The sequence below is a fragment of the Lemur catta genome, chromosome 1 (genome assembly GCF_020740605.2).
Source record: "Lemur catta isolate mLemCat1 chromosome 1, mLemCat1.pri, whole genome shotgun sequence".
NCBI lineage: Eukaryota > Metazoa > Chordata > Mammalia > Primates > Lemuridae > Lemur > Lemur catta.
In genome coordinates, this window is record NC_059128.1 from 282,703,684 (window position 1) to 282,720,929 (window position 17,246).

At 57.3% G+C, this 17,246-nt stretch overlaps 2 protein-coding genes and 1 long non-coding RNA gene across 3 annotated transcripts in view; all 3 read right to left on the reverse strand.

Annotated features, from left to right (window-relative positions):
* C2CD2 (C2 calcium dependent domain containing 2) overlaps window positions 1-2,746 on the reverse strand; it is a 53,063-nt gene extending 50,317 nt beyond the window's left edge. Inside the window, exons 1-2 of the mRNA XM_045526560.1 lie at window positions 2,724-2,746; window positions 639-1,611 (exon numbers count right to left, since the gene is read on the reverse strand). Of these exons, the coding sequence (XP_045382516.1) occupies window positions 639-1,611; window positions 2,724-2,746 (996 nt within the window). The remainder of the gene's footprint in view (window positions 1-638; window positions 1,612-2,723) is intronic.
* A 3,746-nt stretch (window positions 2,747-6,492) lies between these two features.
* Window positions 6,493-11,144, reverse strand: LOC123620995 (nascent polypeptide-associated complex subunit alpha, muscle-specific form-like). Its single transcript, XM_045526689.1, has 6 exons — window positions 11,033-11,144; window positions 10,526-10,770; window positions 10,065-10,202; window positions 9,396-9,974; window positions 8,773-8,843; window positions 6,493-8,692 (listed from the first exon to the last, which is right to left on the reverse strand). The coding sequence occupies exons 1-6, from the start codon at window positions 11,142-11,144 to the stop codon at window positions 8,290-8,292; spliced, it is 1,548 nt and encodes a 515-aa protein (XP_045382645.1). The 3' UTR covers window positions 6,493-8,289.
* A 125-nt stretch (window positions 11,145-11,269) lies between these two features.
* Window positions 11,270-14,811, reverse strand: LOC123630761. The gene is made up of 3 exons (XR_006732757.1): window positions 14,615-14,811; window positions 11,802-13,528; window positions 11,270-11,481 (listed from the first exon to the last, which is right to left on the reverse strand). It is a non-coding gene; the product is annotated as an uncharacterized LOC123630761 (long non-coding RNA).
* Between the last annotated feature and the right edge of the window lie 2,435 nt (window positions 14,812-17,246).

Below are 17,246 nucleotides of genomic sequence, written 5' to 3' on the forward strand. Positions count from 1 at the left end.
TCTGCCACCCACAGGCTGGGTGACACTGGGCAGGATGTTTGGCCTCGCCAGGCAGCAGTTTCCTCATCTGACAAACTGTGATGAAGAGAGGCTGCATGCACCCAAAGCCCCCAGTACAACAGCTGGCAAGTGGCTGGCCCTCAACCATGGTCACTATTTTTATACACCAAGAAATGCTGGCCTTTGAAAAGAAATTCTTGGTGCAATTCAGCTCTATTAGAGATGAAGCATATTTGGGTCACAGTTATTCATATATCAGGCGCAAAATCACTAAGTGCCCAATCGGATACAGAAATCCACCCCGGGACTCCAGGCAGGGCAGGCACCAGCTGAAGGAATGAGCCCTTCTGACAAGTCCCTTGGCCAGCCAGTCTGTCCCTGCGCAGCCCAAGGCCTGGCACCCCTGATATTTGGTGAATAAAACAGAATCACTTTGTCCGGACTCCCCACCAAGGGTCCTCGGCTCTCCGGGTCCCTCCCCTAACTTTCAAGGATGTTGTGCCACTGCGGGGTGGCTTCCTCCGGATCCGTCGGGGGCTGCGGCGCCGCCTCCAGGAGCGAGAGTTCGACCCGGGCCGCCCGCCCCACCGTCAGCCGCCCCCCGACCCCCGCCGCGACCGCTCTCTTCGGAAACTCACCCCTTTCCTTTCAGCCTCGCAGTTCAGGGCGGCCACCCAGGCCGCCTGCCACTGGCTCCTCCAGCTGTTCAGGGTCAGGATCCAGGAGAGCAGCGCGTCCGACTCGGGGCGCGGCCCCCCGCCAGGCTCCGCCGCACGCCGCCGGGGCCGGGGGTGCGCCCCGGCCAGCGCCCACTGCGCCAGGTACAGGCCCACCGTGACCAGCGCCGCCACGAAGAGCGACACCAAGACCAGCCACTGGACCTCCCCGAGCCACGAGCCCAGCTGGGCCATGGTGATGGCGCATACCCGGCCCGCCTCGCCCCAACTCCCCCGAGCACCCGCGGGCCGGGGCGCAGAGCCGCGGGCGGCGAGCTCAGCGCATCCGCCGGGCCGGGGCGCGCGGGGGGCGTGGAGCGGCGCGGCGGGCGCGCGGGGAGGAAATGCCCGGCCGGCGCGCGGCGGCCACGGCCCGGATTGCGCCCCAGCCGCGCTCCGCTGGGAGGTGGGCGCGCAAGCGGAGCCCGAGGCCGGAGCTCGCGACTCCGGCGCCTGCGAAGTTCCTGGAGCCGCGGCCCGGGCGCGCTTCCTCCTCCGCGCGGCGCCTCGGGGCGTCCCGCCCGCGGCCCAGCAGCGGCCGGAGGAGGCTCGGGCCGCGGGGCGGGGCCGCGGGCAGGGACGAAGGAGGGGCGCGGCCGGCGGGCGGGGGCGGGGCCGGTCCCCGGCGGGGGCCACCTCAGCGACCCGGCCGTCCCCGCGGCCTCCCACCCGGCCCGCGCTCCCGCCCCTTAAAGGCCCCGCGGCCCCGCGCCTGTCGCCCCGCCCAGTGCAGCCCAGAGGCCCGGGTCCCGCCACGTGCGCGCGCCGTCCGCCCCCCTCCGGCAACTGCCCGCGGGCGGCGGCGACAGCGAGGCGACCCAGCTCTGCGTGCCGGGCTTGGCTTCCTCCGGTGCTGACCAGCCGGCGTGGGGACGCGACCGCGCGGTGCGCGGGACTTTCCAGTTAATCAGCCCGACCCCAGCGCTACTGTGGGGGCTCCCTGGCTTGGCTCGTGTGGGCGCGTGTGCCTGAGTGGGCGTATGTATATGTGTGTGCGCGCACATGTATGTGTACTGGTGTGCACGCACATGTGTAGGTGTCAGCGTGTGTGTGTGTGTGTGTGTGTGTGTGTGTGAGAACCATGCTCAGTTGAAGGATGACTTCGGGGATTGCCATTTGCCCCCCAGCAAGACACTGACTGGTTCAAGTCCTTGGAAAGTCCCTAGAAACCCGGGACTGGCACCCTAAAGTCAGGAGCGCTTGGGGACTTAGGGCCCTGCTGCTCAGGTCCAAGGAGGGTCTCAGAGAATCGCCCCCAGCCCCTCCCCCTTCCTGTGGATGTGTTGTCTATGAAGTGTGTGATGTGTGGGGGGTGTGCGATGGGGTGTGGTACATGCGTGGTGTGTGAGTGTGGCGTGCGTGTGACATTCCCCTGCACCCTCCCCTGCAGGGTGAACACTCACCGTCAGGAAATGCCATAGAACATTCCTAATACAAGGCCTAGACTTTAACATTCTGCCTGGCCTGTGTTTTCTACAGCTGTGAACTTGACCTTGAAACGGATTAGATAGACCTGAGTGAGCACTGAGCCTTCTTTTTCTAGCCAGGGGTCTGCTGATGGGCGGGTGGCTGGTGGCATCAGTGGGGATTCTAGCCCAGAATCAGGGCCCCAATTACCTTTGAGAAGGAGGAAGGACAGAGGGCCTTTGTGGGGAGCAGAGCGGGAGGCCGGCGGGAGGTGAAGTGGGATTGCCCAGGTGAGCTGGGCGCCCCTCACGCGTCAGGTCTGTTACCAGAAAGGGGACCTGGGAAGGATCCTATCCACTTCCCACAACTCACCATCTGTTAAACTCTCTCCCCAATCAGCCTCTTAAGGGTCAGAGAAATCGCTCTTCTTTTCTCTTAATTAAACTGTGTTATTTTAAGCAGAAACAGGAAATCCCTTCTTATTTGGTGGAAAAGTCTAATTATTTTCTGACCTCCAGCCAGATCTATGCAGTTGAGTAATCCGAGTCCTGCTGGCCACCTTGCCAGAATAACTGGGGTGACTAGGAATCTAGGGCCCACGTCTCGCGGTTCACACGCTGCATGTGCACTGGCTGCGGCTCTGGGGGCAGGGACAGGTCGGCCTGTCCTGTGTGACTGGTGGAACCTGTCTCATTCCTCCACCGGCCAGTCTCAGAGGTGTGTGTGTTCACCCCACTTGCTTGTTTAGAGGCTTGCAACAAGTGTAAACTAACCACCGCCCCTACTTTGGAATTTGTCACACTTCCTTATGTTTTTACAAAGAGAATGTCAACATATAAATATTGAATTACCTCTAGGTAGAAGCAAATTGAGGGAAAATAAGGAATGACGTAGGCTTGCAGGACAATGCAGTTGACCAAAACACACAGTGGGAACTGAAGCATCTCATAAATCTGTGAAAAAGCCAGGCTCCCTGTGCTTCTGCTGATTGCTGGCTCCCAGGCCCCTCCTTTCGCTGCGTGGAGGACACGGCAGGTGCAGCATCCCCCACCCCCCACGGTGACTTCCTGCTGCTGGCGCCTGTCTCTCCTCCACCACCTCTCCCTTTAGCCCCCGGCAGCTCTGTCCAGGGAGGGCGTCTGTCCTCCCCCACCAAAACCTTCCAACGGGTGGGTTCTCAGTCGCCCTCTGCAGACGTTGTTTGCTATTTTTAATGGCTCGTAAAAAGAAAGCATTGTGGCTGTGGATCTACTAACGTGCTCTCATTGCACCCAGATCCCAGCTGTTTAGCTCCAGCTCCACCCTCTTCCCGTCACCCTGCGCCCCACCAGGAGCGGCCACCTGCCTGCCGAGCTCGAGAGAGCAGGGCTCCGGACCAGCACCAGGGTGTGGGTCTCCTGGCAGCCAAGAGGAAACTGCAGAAACTGTTTCTAAACTCCCCTTCAGAATCTTTACAGTAAAACTCTGGTTTTGAGGCCAGAGTCAACGTCCGTTGTTCCAGTTTTCATGTTAAAACGTTTCTAAAGTGCTCTTCGTGCAGATAAGCGCTGCCTGTTGGATGATCTCTGCTGAGTCACCCAGTCTCGGTACAGTTACCGCATCTGTCATCAAGGCTGGGAGCATCCTCCCGTCTTCCCCTGCCAAGCCCAGGAGGTTCTGCGATGAGGTTACATTTTCAGAAATTAATAGATATGCCTAGTGTTATGTAGTTCGTGTCTATAAACAAAAGTCATATTTCGTTATACTCACTGTTTTAAAAAATCGTACAAAACTGGGGACTTCTGTTAAGTTTCCAGTGTAATTATCTTGAATTTCTAGAGGAGGAAGGGAAAGGAGGAGGTGCAGGGAGTTTATAGTTTGCCTCTAACTTAAGGAAGCTGTTCACATTATTATTGCTATTGAGTTGTCAAGCTGTGCCCCCCGACACTCTGATAGCCTGGAGCCCTTGGCCCCGGGGGGCTGCGATGGTCACTTCACAGGCCTCACCAGGACCACCAGTGAGTGCAGATGTGCAGCTTCCCTCCGATGGCACTTGAGGGAGGACATTCCGAGAATTCCCTCTTAGCAAAATGCTTTTAAGACTTGGCTCAGTGCCCTCGGCAGTGGATGGGGGAGACTTCTGGAGACAAGAGTCTGCAGAGACATTTGACCCAATCTCCTTGGCTCCATTCGCAATGGCTTAGTCATTTCCACAAGCCAGAGGCTCGGTGCATTTTGAGTCAGTTTCCTGTCCTGCTCGCGGGTCGACCCAGGAGCCAGCAAATCCAGTCAAAGGTCACCCGTGGCCAGAGCCTGGCCTCACGCCAGATGGGGCCTCCCCACCATTGGAAGCTTCGAATTATTCTACTGGTCATTTTGTGTGATTTATGGAGACGTTGTGATGTCTTCCCTGGGAGGAAATCAGCGATTCCAAGTGACCAACTACAGTTACTGCAAAAGTGCCGCATCAGAAGGCTGGGAGAACAGTCCTGAGAATGAGACCATGGTATCCAGGCGTCCCTGCAGGAGTGACTGATAGAAATCGTAGTACCATGCCGAGCCCCTTCTGCCAGGGATGTCCTGCAGAGTCCCTGCAGATGCACCAGGCATGGTTAGGCACCTGGCAGGCACTCATGAATGTCATAGCTGTATATACAGACATCTACTGCTATCAGACGCACGTCTGGTGCGTGAGGTACTCGGCTCAGTGGACTCACCTCATTTTCATGGCAATACTCAAAGGATGCCATCACCCCTTTCTAAAAATAAAGAAACTGAGTTCAGAGAGGCTAAGTAACTTGTCCAAAGCCACACAGCAAGAAAGTGGCTGAGCCAGGGTTTGACTCTAGGAGCATCTACCCCAAAACTCATGTTCTTCCCATCTCCTTTTATAAAGGTCGAGGCAAACAAATTCTACAAAAAAGAGAAAAATGTTAAAAAGCTAAAAATGAAGGAGTCCCATTTCTAACCCCCATGTGCAAAGATCTGCCTAAAGTAGAATTGCCTTTTGTGCTCTGAAGTCGGGAGATACGGACTCGCAAACCCCGAGAGGAAGGAAGCTCATATAGGGATTCACTCCAGGGACAGGACGGAGCTTCTGTGAGGTCCCAAAGCCCTTCTGGGGACACGGGAGGTGAATCCAGCCCGAGCACTGGCTGTGAAGACGGCCAGGCAGTCAGACAGCTGTGCTGCCCGGTCCGTGTCTCTGCACAAGCACCCGCTGAGAGGGGCCTTCCAAGACGTCCACACCCACCCTGAGCGTGAGCCGTCAACAGGACGTGCCCTCGAATCCCACCCTGGTGACGGGGAACCTGAGTCACACCGTGACGCGGGGAGGCGACTGGGCGGTGTCAGAGGCAGGGCCAGCCAGGCCTGCCAGGATCCTGCCATGGGCAACCCTGGGGACGCATCCCGCGAGTCTGTGCCCACAGCGGCGTAGGCGGGAACGTGACCCGGATGGCAGCCCTGTCGCAGCCGGGTGGCTCAGTCAAGCCTCCCTCGAGACTGCCTGGGAGCAAGTGGTTTGGCATTCTTGTTTGTACTCAAGGCCGGGACCAACTTTATGAATGAAAATATTTCAACCCAGTTGTTAAATCCATTTCACAGGAGGGAGTTGCCTAAACTGTATGTTTTCCCAACTCCAAAGAATGCTGAGCTCGCACCTGTGCGCTGACTCCTGCAACCTCCCTGGTCCGGAGCCAGGCTGGAGGAGCTGCCCTCAAGATACGTTCATCATTTGGAAGTCGAGTTTGTAGGGATTTATCAGGTGACAGTGGGAGCCTGGAAGGAGGGCACGCTGAGGAAGACAGAGATGAAGGCACTGAATGGAGATGTGGCCATGGCTGGCATTCAGAGGCCCCAGCTGGGGGTGACCACGGGGTGTAGGGGGCCCTGCCCCCAGCTTCTCAGAACCTGCAGGAGCTGCTTCTGCAGCTCCATCCACTGGGCCATTCCCAGTGCTGGCTGAGGAATAGCGTGGCTGGATTTGGGCAGCTCTGCTGGAGAAGGCCAGGCCCGGGGGCTGGAGGGGCCACCACCCACCCAGCGCGGCCGCGGGGAAGCTGCCCTCCTGCCGGCCCCTCGGGAGCGCGTGTGCTTGGCCTGCACTCTGGCCTGACGTTTTCCTTCCTGCTGTTGTTTTAAAGCCTGTTGGGCACCTGGGTAGAATCGATTAAATATCTGAGGGATATTAAGTCTCTCAAAGAGGTAAAGGAAATTATTATTAAAGGGCTTTTCATTTGTTTTTCTTTCTTCTTTTCTTTTTTGTTATAAAAGCCCTGACTTAAGCATTATTTTTTTGTTTTTCTTTTAAACAGCTTTTTAAAACAACTCAGGAGCACCCATTTATTATATCTACAAGTAATTAAGTGCTAATTACAAATAATTATCTACTCTAGGCATTCCCCAAATAGTCCAATAACACAAAGGCAACAGTTTTGCTGGTGCAGAAAATACTGACGCTCTGTGGGCCCGGCCCGCTGTGGCAATTCCCATCGCATGCAAGTGGCAGGAGTTGGCGGCCCTGTCCCCGTCCAGCAAACAAGCGGGGGAGGCTTCGAGACGCTGAGCAGCTCATCAGGGGCAGCGCCGCTCGGTCAATGGGCAGAGCTGGACCTGGAGTTCCGGTGTGTTCTGTGTGGTCTCCCGTGCTATGCCGCACTGTCCGTGGGACCGGGGGAAGAGCGATTCTTCACAGGCAGCGACACGGATTCGTTACAATGTCTCATCCTCCCTGACTCTGATGAGTCACTGTCTCCCCCGCCCCCCGCCCCACCACTCAGCGTGGGGAGGTGTGACTGTACCTGTGGGTACCTGAGGTCACTGCACACATTCTCCTGGTGCATCACTTTCCCGTGGGCACCTTCTGGGAGCTCTGCTGGCTCCCTCTCTTGGGCCGGGGGAGGGGCAGCCCCACAGGGCAGGGGGCATCACCTTGGGAGCACTGTGGCGAGCCCAGCTTGTCCTCCAGCTCAGCCTCCCCTCCAAGGGGCTGGACACCCCTTCAGTGAAGGGGACAGCAGGGACAAAGCTGAGAACTCAGTGGGGAAGTGGCTCTTCTCTTGGTAGTGGGAGCACCAGGTGGTGGGAAGGGCACCGATGGCCCCAGAGGAGAGGAAAGGCCCTGGCTGGAAGTCCAAGACCAGGTGCCAGCAGGGTCAGGTCTGCAAGGGGGTGCAGACTGCCGCCTTCTCATTGTATCCTCGCGTGGCGGAAAGACCCCTCCCTGGGGTCTCTTTTACAAGGGCACTAATCCCATTCCTGAGGGCTCACCCTCATGACTTAATCGCCTCCCAAGGCCCTAACACCATCACATCAGGGGAGCAAGGATTTCAACATTCGATGCACTGCAGGGGGTGTCAGGGGGGCACACTCAGGGCACCCGGCAGAAGCCCCTCTGGAGGCTGCTTCCCTCCTCAGTACCCCATAGACCCCTCAGCCAAACCGCCTCCAGGAGCACGGATTGCAGGCAGAGTCAGCAGAAACAGTGAAGACAAGGTTAAACCCCCAGAACCCCAGCCGGTGCCGTGGACCTTAGACTACGCAACAGCTAAAAACGACCGAAGACACGTTAAAGGGAATTGAAAACGTGAAAATGGAATAAGATACTGCCGCATTTTGATTTCCGCCCTCATAGCAATGCTATTAATATAGGGTGGATAAAACGGACGTTATGATCTCTGTTTTGCAGGGAGAAATCTGAAATCCAGAGAGCTCTGGGACTTACCAAGGACCCTGCGTTTATGGCTGATTCAGTGGGGGTTGACCCGGTGTGTCCAGAGCTCTGACTACTAAATCCCTTACTAGCTGAGATTCACCTTTCTACAAAAGCAACTAAGCCTCAGTCCTGAGGACATTTTTCCAAGACATGCATCCATCAGATATGTCTTTGGGAATCATTTACTTTTCGGCCCAGGCTGTGATCAAGGGTCGCTGGCATTGTTCGCTGCAATAATACAGCCACGTATACTCACTGTCATCAAAGCTGTGCTGTCAGGCCTCCCCGGGAGGCTCCCGATGACGGAATTATTGCTTTATACCCATTTGTTCAAGTGCAATGATCCACCATGCTTGGGGGCAAAATGACCCTTATTTTTAAAATTATTTTGTCTTTTTAAAAGTCAATCTAACAAGTTATGCATAATTGAAGGAACAGTTGAAATGAAGTTCTCTTGCTGCCGGGGTGTGTTTAGAGTGAGAATGTGTCCTTCGGGGAACGGGCTGACAGTGGCCTGAGCCCTCCCACCTTGCACCCCCCCCCTGCCGTCTGTTCGCCGGGGTGAGCGGGGGTCTCCTGGACACAGATGCTTCCTCTCTCTCCAAACATCCCCACGGGGCTCCTGGTGGAGCACCGAGGAAAGTGACCCAGATGACCAAAGCGGCTCCCAACAGGGCCCAGAGAGAGAAGCGAGGAGGTGCTCCCTGCGGCGGCTTTGCAGTGGAAGTGTCCAGCGGAAGCAGAGACAAGGGGAGTGCGCTCTCGGGTTGAGGAGAGTGGGCCTGGCCCCTGCTGCTGTCTCACTCGAGAGTCCTGTGGGGACCTCCCAGGAGGCTGTGACGAGTTGTCCTGGTGCGAGCTGACGGTGGCAGAGCTGCCATCTGTGGTGTTTAATGACCATCCTGCGACGACCAAGGGCAGGGGGGCGGGCGGGAGAGGGGGTGCCAGGTGTACCTGGAAGGTGTCCACGCCTTCATCCTGTAGCTGTAGGACCAGCTGCAAAGACGCCAAGACTCGAGCCGGCCCTGCAGTGAGAGGGGAGACACAGAAGCCCATCAGCGGGTGAGGGGCAGGCAGGACGTGTCCTGTCCCCATGGTGGACATTATTCAGCCAGAGAAAGGGATGAAGCGGGAGGACCCAGGCTACCACACGATGACTCTCGAGACATCCCTCAGGGTGAGAGAGAAGCCAGGCGCAAAGGCCACATACTGCCCGATCCCTTCGTGTGAAATGTCCAGCGCAGGCGACCAGTGGAGGCAGGACGTGGCCGATGGCTGCTGGGTGGGAGGGGCTGGTCCTGTGCACAGGGTTTCTCAGGGAGGGGGAGGAAAACGTTCTGGAACTAGATGTGATTCACACATTTGGAGTGTGCTGGATGCCACCAAATTATACGCTTTTAAAGGGGTTATAATGGTAAATTCCATGTTGTGTGTATTTTACCCCAGTTTACAACAGAGCTGGGCTGATTGTTTTAACAAACATTGTACGTGGCTGTCACTATGGGCTGGGCACGGCGGTTTGGTTCACCTGTGTGTTCATTCATTTGTTCACCGATCAACAGATATTTATTAAACACCTGCTGTGTGCCAGGTCCTGGTCCTGGTGCCAGGGGTGTAACGACGGGGCTTAAACTCAGCAGAGGAGACGGGCAGTGGAACAGTCCCATGGGCAGCTGCGGAAGCTGGCAGAAGGGAGGCCAGGCGCTGCTGCAGGGGTGGCTCGGGCAGGACCCTGGTGACCTCAGAGGCTGTTCCTGCGGCAGAAGGAAGACAGTGGGGGCGGGGTGGTGTGGGACGGTGAGCGGGGCCCCTCCACATGCTCCTGGAGGGGGTGGCGGGGGGAGGGCTGTCCAGGGTGCCACGTGGGGGTCTCCCTGAGGCCCTGGCGGGCCGTGGGGGCAGGACAGAGGGGAGCCCTGGGGGATGGGCTGTGCCTGCCCGGGAGAGGATCCCCTGGTGTGAGATGCAGGAGGAAGGAAGCGAAGGAAGCAGAGGACCCTGCGGGCCGAGACACGCTGGAGGCGGGACTCAGTCAGGGGAGGGGATGGGAGGCCCCCTGCAGACGTGGAGAGCCGGCGCCCAGGCAGGAACTCAGGGCGTAACGTAGTGAGGGTCCCCGTGGGTGAGCCGCCCCGACCGGCCTCCGGGTCTCCCAGCTCTCAGCGCAGAGGCTGGGGCGTTGGAGTCCCACAGGCAGAGAGCGGGGTCGGGCTCTGTGTCCCCTGTGGACGGGGGACCAGCCCTACGGCGAAGCCACCATTCGGCTTGCGTGGCACAGGCGGGTTCCGGGCGCACTGCAGGACAGACGCAGCCAGGGCGAAGACGGGCAGCATCAGTGTGGCGCTCAGCGCGCCCTCGCACCACACACGTGTAACCTCAGATGACTGAGCAGCAAAGACGACAAACACAAACAGAAAATGGGTCAAACGGAGTCCGCCATGGCTGGCGATGCTTCCCTTCTAAACACTAGGGAAGAAGCTAAACAAAGGCACGTGCTCACTGGCTCGTTGCTGCAATGCAGGCTGATGGAGCGTGGGCTTTGTTAGTGGCAACATGTAAATACCACTTAAAATGCTACCAACAGCAAAAACATCCCTGCCTCTGGCTGCAGGTCCTCTCACACACCCACCACCCACCACCCCACCCACCACCGCCCTCCCCCAGCCTGCTTCCCTAGCCGGGCCCCCTCCCATCCAGCAATCGGAACCCAGATCCTGCCAGCCCTGCCCTTGCCGTCTAACTGCGGCTCCTCCCGCCTCTCCACCCTGGCTCGTCTGCCCAGCTCTGCCCGCACCGCCTGCCAGCCCAGCTGCTGGGACTCCAGGGCAGGTGTTTGGAACAGTCCTGACCGGGGCTTCCCGGGCACTTCCAAGTGGTGTGACCTTGGGCAAGTTCCCCAGCCTTTCTGAAGCTCGCCATCCCCGTCAGCAACACAGGCATGAGGATGGCCACCTCCAGGCCAGGGGAGGACGGAAGACCACAGCATGTGCGGAGCTCCCGAGAGGCGCTGAGCCCGGGGAGAGGGCAGTAAGGCTCCGGGGACCTGCCTCACTCAGGGATGGTGCGTGGCTCACGGGGGCTCCCTGATGTTCCCTCCATGTGCACACCCAGTCGACTGCCACTCCCCCCCCCCCCCCCCGCCCCTGCTCCTCCCCTCTGGCTGTTGCAGCCCCTGGCCTGTGCGCTCGGCCACGGCTTCTCGCATCGGCTGTACCCGCCCGAGACACCAGCCGCACAGCTGCCCACAGCAACCGCAGGCCCACGGCTGCCACCGCCTGAGCGCTCCTTTGGTGCTGTCCAGAGACACTTCCTCTATTGTCCTGCATTGCCACAGGGACCTTTATTGATATGTAACTTTTCGTGTGTCTGTCGCCCCAGCTAGACACTGAGCTCCTTGAGGACTTGGACCAGGCCTTACAGTTCCTTCCTCGAACATCTGTAGGTTTTCAGGAAACATCAGGCTCAAGCCCCAAAGTTAAGTCGGGTCTAGGGCTGCCATTTGCAAGACATACTTATTAATCCAGGTGTGCACGGGTCCTGTCTGCAAGACGTATTTATTAATCCAGGTGTGCACGGGTCCTGTCTGCAAGACGTATTTATTAATCCAGGTGTGCACGGGTCCTGTCTGCAAGACGTATTTATTAATCCAGGTGTGCACGGGTCCTGTTTGTAAAACGTATTTATTAATCCAGGTGTGCACAGGTCGTGCCCCCTCAGGCCTTCCAGGCTGGGCTGGGTCTTCCCCCCTGCCCCCCTCCCCTCAGGGGCACATGTCTCCCTCAAGGCCAAGGGCAACTTTCTGTGGTGCCCTCCTGGTCCCTCTACTCCTCAGCTTTGAGGCTGCAGGTTCCCACAGGGTGGAGCTCCCCCCTCAGCCTGGGAACAACGCCAGCCTCCTCTTCCTGACCACCTTCTGGGCCCTGTCCCAGGGACCTGCCCCGCCACACCCAGCCTCCGGTGGGGCCTCTCAGCCCCCGACTGACCTGCCAACGATTGGTGTCACCCCTGCAGTTTCTGCCTGCGGAGCCCACCTTTCTGCACCTGAAAACATCTCTCCTCTCTCCGAGAATTGGATCAAAGTCACCCCTCACTAGGAAGTATCACCTGTGGATGAAGACCTCAGGCTCCACATCCAACCGTTTGGGTTCAAATTCTGGCTACTGTGACTTTAGGCAGATCATTTTACTTTTCTATGCCTCAGTTTCCTCATCTGTAAAATGGGGTTAATGAGAGGGCCAACCTTGTATAGTCTCCAAGGGGACTGTATGGGGTCTGTCTCCTTCCCTCACTAGAACAGGAATTCTTGTCTTATCCGGCTCCGTATCCCAGCATGGCGTACGGAGCTGGCCAGAGGAATCGAACGAAGGGTAGACGGACGAGCGAGTGAGGGAAGGAACTCAAGCAACGGAAACCAACAAGCAAGTGTCCGAGCGAAGCTTTGGTCGGAGACCCAGAATTTAAAGTCACCCGCTGGTGCAGAATATGGGCTTCCTCCTGAGCCTTTCTCGGGGAGGGGCCCCGTCAGCAGGGAACCGCTGGGTTAGGGGGACAGAAGCCTCTTCCAGCCTCTGAGCTGACACGTCTGGGTGGCAGCCCTTTTGTGAAGGATAGAAATGAGTGTGCGGCTGTCAGGAACCTTTGAGCAGAACCAGAGCCAAGATCGTGAGTTTAAATACGCGTAAAAATGCCCACAGCCACCCGGTATTGGCCTGCACTGGCCTGGGCAACAAAACACACACATGCAGGACGCTGTCTCTTGTGGCTTCTGGTCAGCAGCAGAGCCTTGGGGTCAGCGTCCTCATGACCCTCCCTCACGGCTTCCTCAGAGCAGGGACGCAAAGGCAAATCCACCTGGTGAGATGTTTGCAGCCCCAAATTCCTCCACCCCCTGAGTTGGGACGTTAGAATGTGTTCCCCGATTCAAAATCTTCTATTTAAAACCAGTACAGTGTTGGCTTCTAACTGTGGGCCGTGTCACTCACACGCCAGGAGGCAGGACCCTCTTCATCAGAGAACATTTCCAGCTACTCGTGTTGACACGGCACGGATAACACACGTAAAACCAAAGTTCCGCATCGTGCATCCATTTTAAATTTGTAAGGACTGAAGAATTATTAGAACAAAGGTGCCAGCCTGTGGTCACTCAGCTGTTTCTAGATGTTCTTTTGTCCTGACTTAGATGCACTGCAGTGGGAATTTTCCTTCTTTCTTGCTCCTGTTTCTTCTCTTGGAGCGCAGGACTGTAGGTCTCCCTCTCTCGACACCTGCTTCATGCTGTGTACACAGCACAGAGAAGGCAGCGGTAGGTAATGGCCTTGGAGCCTATAATCCCTTAGCAGGTTCTCATGATTACTACTGCCTTTGTGTTCAGTTGCTCAGGTTGCTCACTGCACAAGGACACCTGGCAGGGGGGTGAGTGGGGCTTCTGTGCATCCTGGTGCAGGACTGCATCTGTCTGGGAGAAAGAGTGTCTTTCCCACGGCAGCCCTGGCTCCCTTGTCCTCCCCAGGTGCACCATGGCTTGAGAAGGCAGCTGTGCCGGACTGTGAAGGCTGAGACCCTCAGTGATGCCCGCGAAGCTGCGGGTCTGTTGGCAGACTCAGGAGTGCTGTGCTCTAACTGTGAGGAGACAGGAGCTCGGGAAAGCTGTGCTCTGTTCCTATCGGTTGGGAGGAGCAAAGCTGACCTGGGCAGGTTCAGCAGGTGGGAGCTGTGAAGACAAAGAGTGGGTGGGAGCCATCTCAGCTGCGAAGCTGCCCCGCCCCCAAGCCAGAGGGCCTGTTCTGGGAAGACGTCCCCACTTGGCGGGGCGCTCCCTCGCCCCTGTCCAGAAGAAACATCCCCCTGGGACCCGGGGCTTGCTGGCATTCCTCAGGAGCAAATGCAGCCCAGTGGCCCCACCAGCGAATGCCACCAGGAATGTGACGGGACCCTGGGGTAGAGGCCCGCCTGAGACAGCGGCGTCAGAGATGGACACACGGGGAGACACACCTTTCACAGACGCTTCGAGCAGCCTTTGCTCTGGGGCCGTGAAGCCCTGCTCTTGTATTATGTTAGATTCCGAGAAAAAAAGCACCTTAGTTCATTCAGCTCTGCATGGGAAGAATTTTTCTAATATTATCTAATATATCTAAATATCTAATATCTAATATCTAATATTATCTAATAATATCTAAATTTCTAATATTATCTAATATTAATGATATACCTTCAGCTTTTAATAAGGTCCAATGTTAGGATGATTTGTTTGGAGAATATTTCTGGTCTTTTAAAAAACATACTAGCCACTTAGGAGGCTGAGGCAGGAGGACCACGTGAGCTCAGGAGTAGAGGCTGCAGTGCACTCCAGCTGGGCAAGGGAGCAAGACCCTGTCTCTAAAAATATACTTTTTAATTAAAATTTTAAAAAGAAAAACCATAGAAGGTTTTGTAATTTTACTAAGGCCCCTTCAGTTGAGTGTGTAGTGAACTCCTCCTTTAATACAGCCCCAGTATGTCTCCCCAGTGTCACCTAAGATGTCACCAGGTTCCCCAGGTGCCTCTTCACTCTGCCACTGCTCCACTGGCAGGGCCTGCTCCTGACTGGTTCTGAACCGTTCTTGGGTTTTTAATTGTTCTGATTTAGTTTGGTTCACTTTTATAAATAAGGTCTCATGTAAGAAGGGAACCACATGGAGAGGAATAGGAAAAGGAGAAAACCTATAAACCAAAGCATCTGGATTAATGTAAAAACCAAAATTCAGGGAAGAGCCAGGCGTTTGCTGATGAGGCGTGCCAGGGACCCTCTGGCTCTCACCTGAATTGTCCTAGAGCCCCGAGGACCCCTCGCTGCGAGCCGGGCTCTGGGAGCTAAATCTTCCCTTGTCGTTCCGGGAGAGGGAGGAGACGGGATATGCCAGCCAGGTTTAGTGGGTGATGCCATGACAATGCTCTTCAAAATCAAACTCGAGAGGAAGCAATTTGTGAAGAATTTGTTTCCATTTCGCGTATGCACATTTGCATTTTTAAAGGCAGTGCCGCTTCTCCTTTCTGTGTTTCTGGCTCCGATGTTCCCGGGCCCGCGGCATTCCTGGCGTGCCCACCCGGGCCAGCCTGCCTCCGCGCCCGGCCGCCGCTCCCCACGCCGGCCCGGGCGGTTCCCACGCCCCACGCAGACTGGCTCAGACGGACTCTGGGGCAGCCGGCCCACCCCGGCCTCCCGGGCAAGGGTAGCGCAGTTCCCTAGAGTCCCTTCTTTTTCTTGTTCCCCACTAGGTCTTTTTTTTTTTTTTTTAATTTAGGCCTTGCCTATAAGATATTTGATATTCTTCCAGCTTTTATTTTATCTGCAAATTTGATAAGCATCTGTAAGACTTCTAAGTCTTTGTCAAGGAATGGCTGCCGGCTTTGGACGGGGCGTGGGAGAAACGGCAGAGAGCGGCCGAGGCTGACCTGGTCCGCCGCCTCCGTCCTGAGGCTGGCTCTCCAGGGCTGTGGAGTGCGGAGCTGTCACTTCCTACGCGCCACTTGCTCCTGCCCGAGAGGGCGTCGCGGTTCTGGCGGCTCAGCGGTGACTGTTTCCTGGGGTATCGATCTGATGGCAGCATCCACAAAGGGAAGGAGGCGTCTGCTCCATCGTTGGCTCACTCTGCACTCCTTGCAGCCTGCTGCAGCTGGGGCGTGCAGGTGCACAGTTCCTGTCTCGGGCCACACCTGAGAGGAGCTGCAATCCTGCCCTGCCGAGCTTTGGGCCCCACCTGGTGTCCTCCTGGCCTAGCTTTCTGCCTCCACCCTGCTCTGGCTCGTGGCTGCGCACAGGTGGCGGCGGGTAGCGCTTCGCTTCACTGGCCCAGATGCGTTTTGCTCCCGGCTTTGCTTCCCCGCCGACTCCGCGTGGGACAGGCATCTGCTCTGGAGCACGCGTAGATCTTGATCCTGGCGTGATGGGGCGTGCATGCCCCTGGGGAACCTTGACCAGGGTGGCAGGAGGTGTGTCTCCCATCCCAGAGGGTCCCTGTTGCCAGCGTAACTAGCTTGATAATGTGCCCTGCCCGGATTTCCCTTGTTCCCTGTTTTCTTCCCTCCACCCCCACCCATCCCCTGGAATCAGGTCCCAACACAGACCACTAGGAAGCAAGCGCTTGTTATCTGGGGACAGCTGCCAAGTCGCCCACGGGGCGCTCACAGTCCAGGGGGACGGAGCAGGGTGCACACAAACTATCATGGAACCACGTGGGCAAGGCCACAGGGGCATTTCCTACGGGGCGTGGTGGAGACACAGATGGAGGAGCACCTGGCCCTGCTGGAGAGGCTGGGCTGGCGTTGGGGGGAGCAGGAACAGGGGAGGCTGAAGAGGCGGCGGGCGGAGGGAGCAGGGAGCCCAGACCCGGAGACGGTGGGCGGTGCCAGCGGCTCGGCCTGTCTGGTTGGACCTGGTTGAGATGAGTTGGGGACTGAAGGCAGGGCCTGGCCCTTGTGGAGCATCAGTTTTACCCAAGGGGAAGGGGAACTACCAAGGAGCAAGCAAGGAACAGGCGTCACCAGGTCTGTGGTCACCTGGAGCCCCGCTGTTCAGAATGGGGTTCGGGATCCACAGCCTGGGCGATTGTTAGAAATGCAGAGTCTCAGGCCCCACCTAGCCCTGAGGAATCAAAACCTGCATTTTGACAAGAGCCCGGTAATTGGAATGCACATTGGAATTTGAGCAGCCCGTCCTAGGACACTTTGCAGTGGAGGCTTTTGGCTGGGGGGGCGGTGGAGAACCAGAGTCCTGGTGTCAGCAGAGGAAGGACTAGCGCACCTGCTACGGGGGTGGCAGGGGAGGGACCCGGAGCAGCTACCAGGTCCCACCCATGGGAGGGCTGAGATGCTTCTGGAAATGCAGGGTTGAGGGTGGGTTGGAGGGGAGGAGGTGGCGGGTGAGGGGTCTTCTGGGGCTTGCTGAGGTGTTCGCAGCTATAGGTTTAGGGCTCAGAAACAGAGAGGTGGCTGGGGCTGATTTCAGTGGGTCCTCCCTGCCCTGGGGCCTTCGCTGTTTCCCAGATCCTTACAAACCACCTGCCTGATGATAAGGCCCAAAGTGCTGTCCCGGATCAATGTCAACTTCTCCAGACAGAAGTTTCTGGGAGCCGTCTTGCAGAACATTGGGACATTTACATTTCCCACTTTCATTTGCACCTTATATCAGGGGCTCTGAGTGGGGCCCAAATACACAGCACCCCTCCTCCTCAGCTGGGTGCTGGATGCATTGGGAATGCAGCAGTGAGTTAACAGGGGGTGCAAACTGTCACCTTTTGTCCCAGGAAAGGTAAGTTGAGGACAGAGCTTGAGCAGCTCTGGCCGACTTGGTCTGTGAACTTCGCAGAGGCAGGCGCCCCAGCACCGGCAGGCTGACGGGTGACAGCTTTCTGCAGGCTGTGCAGCCCCACGTGCGCCCACCGGCCGTGCTT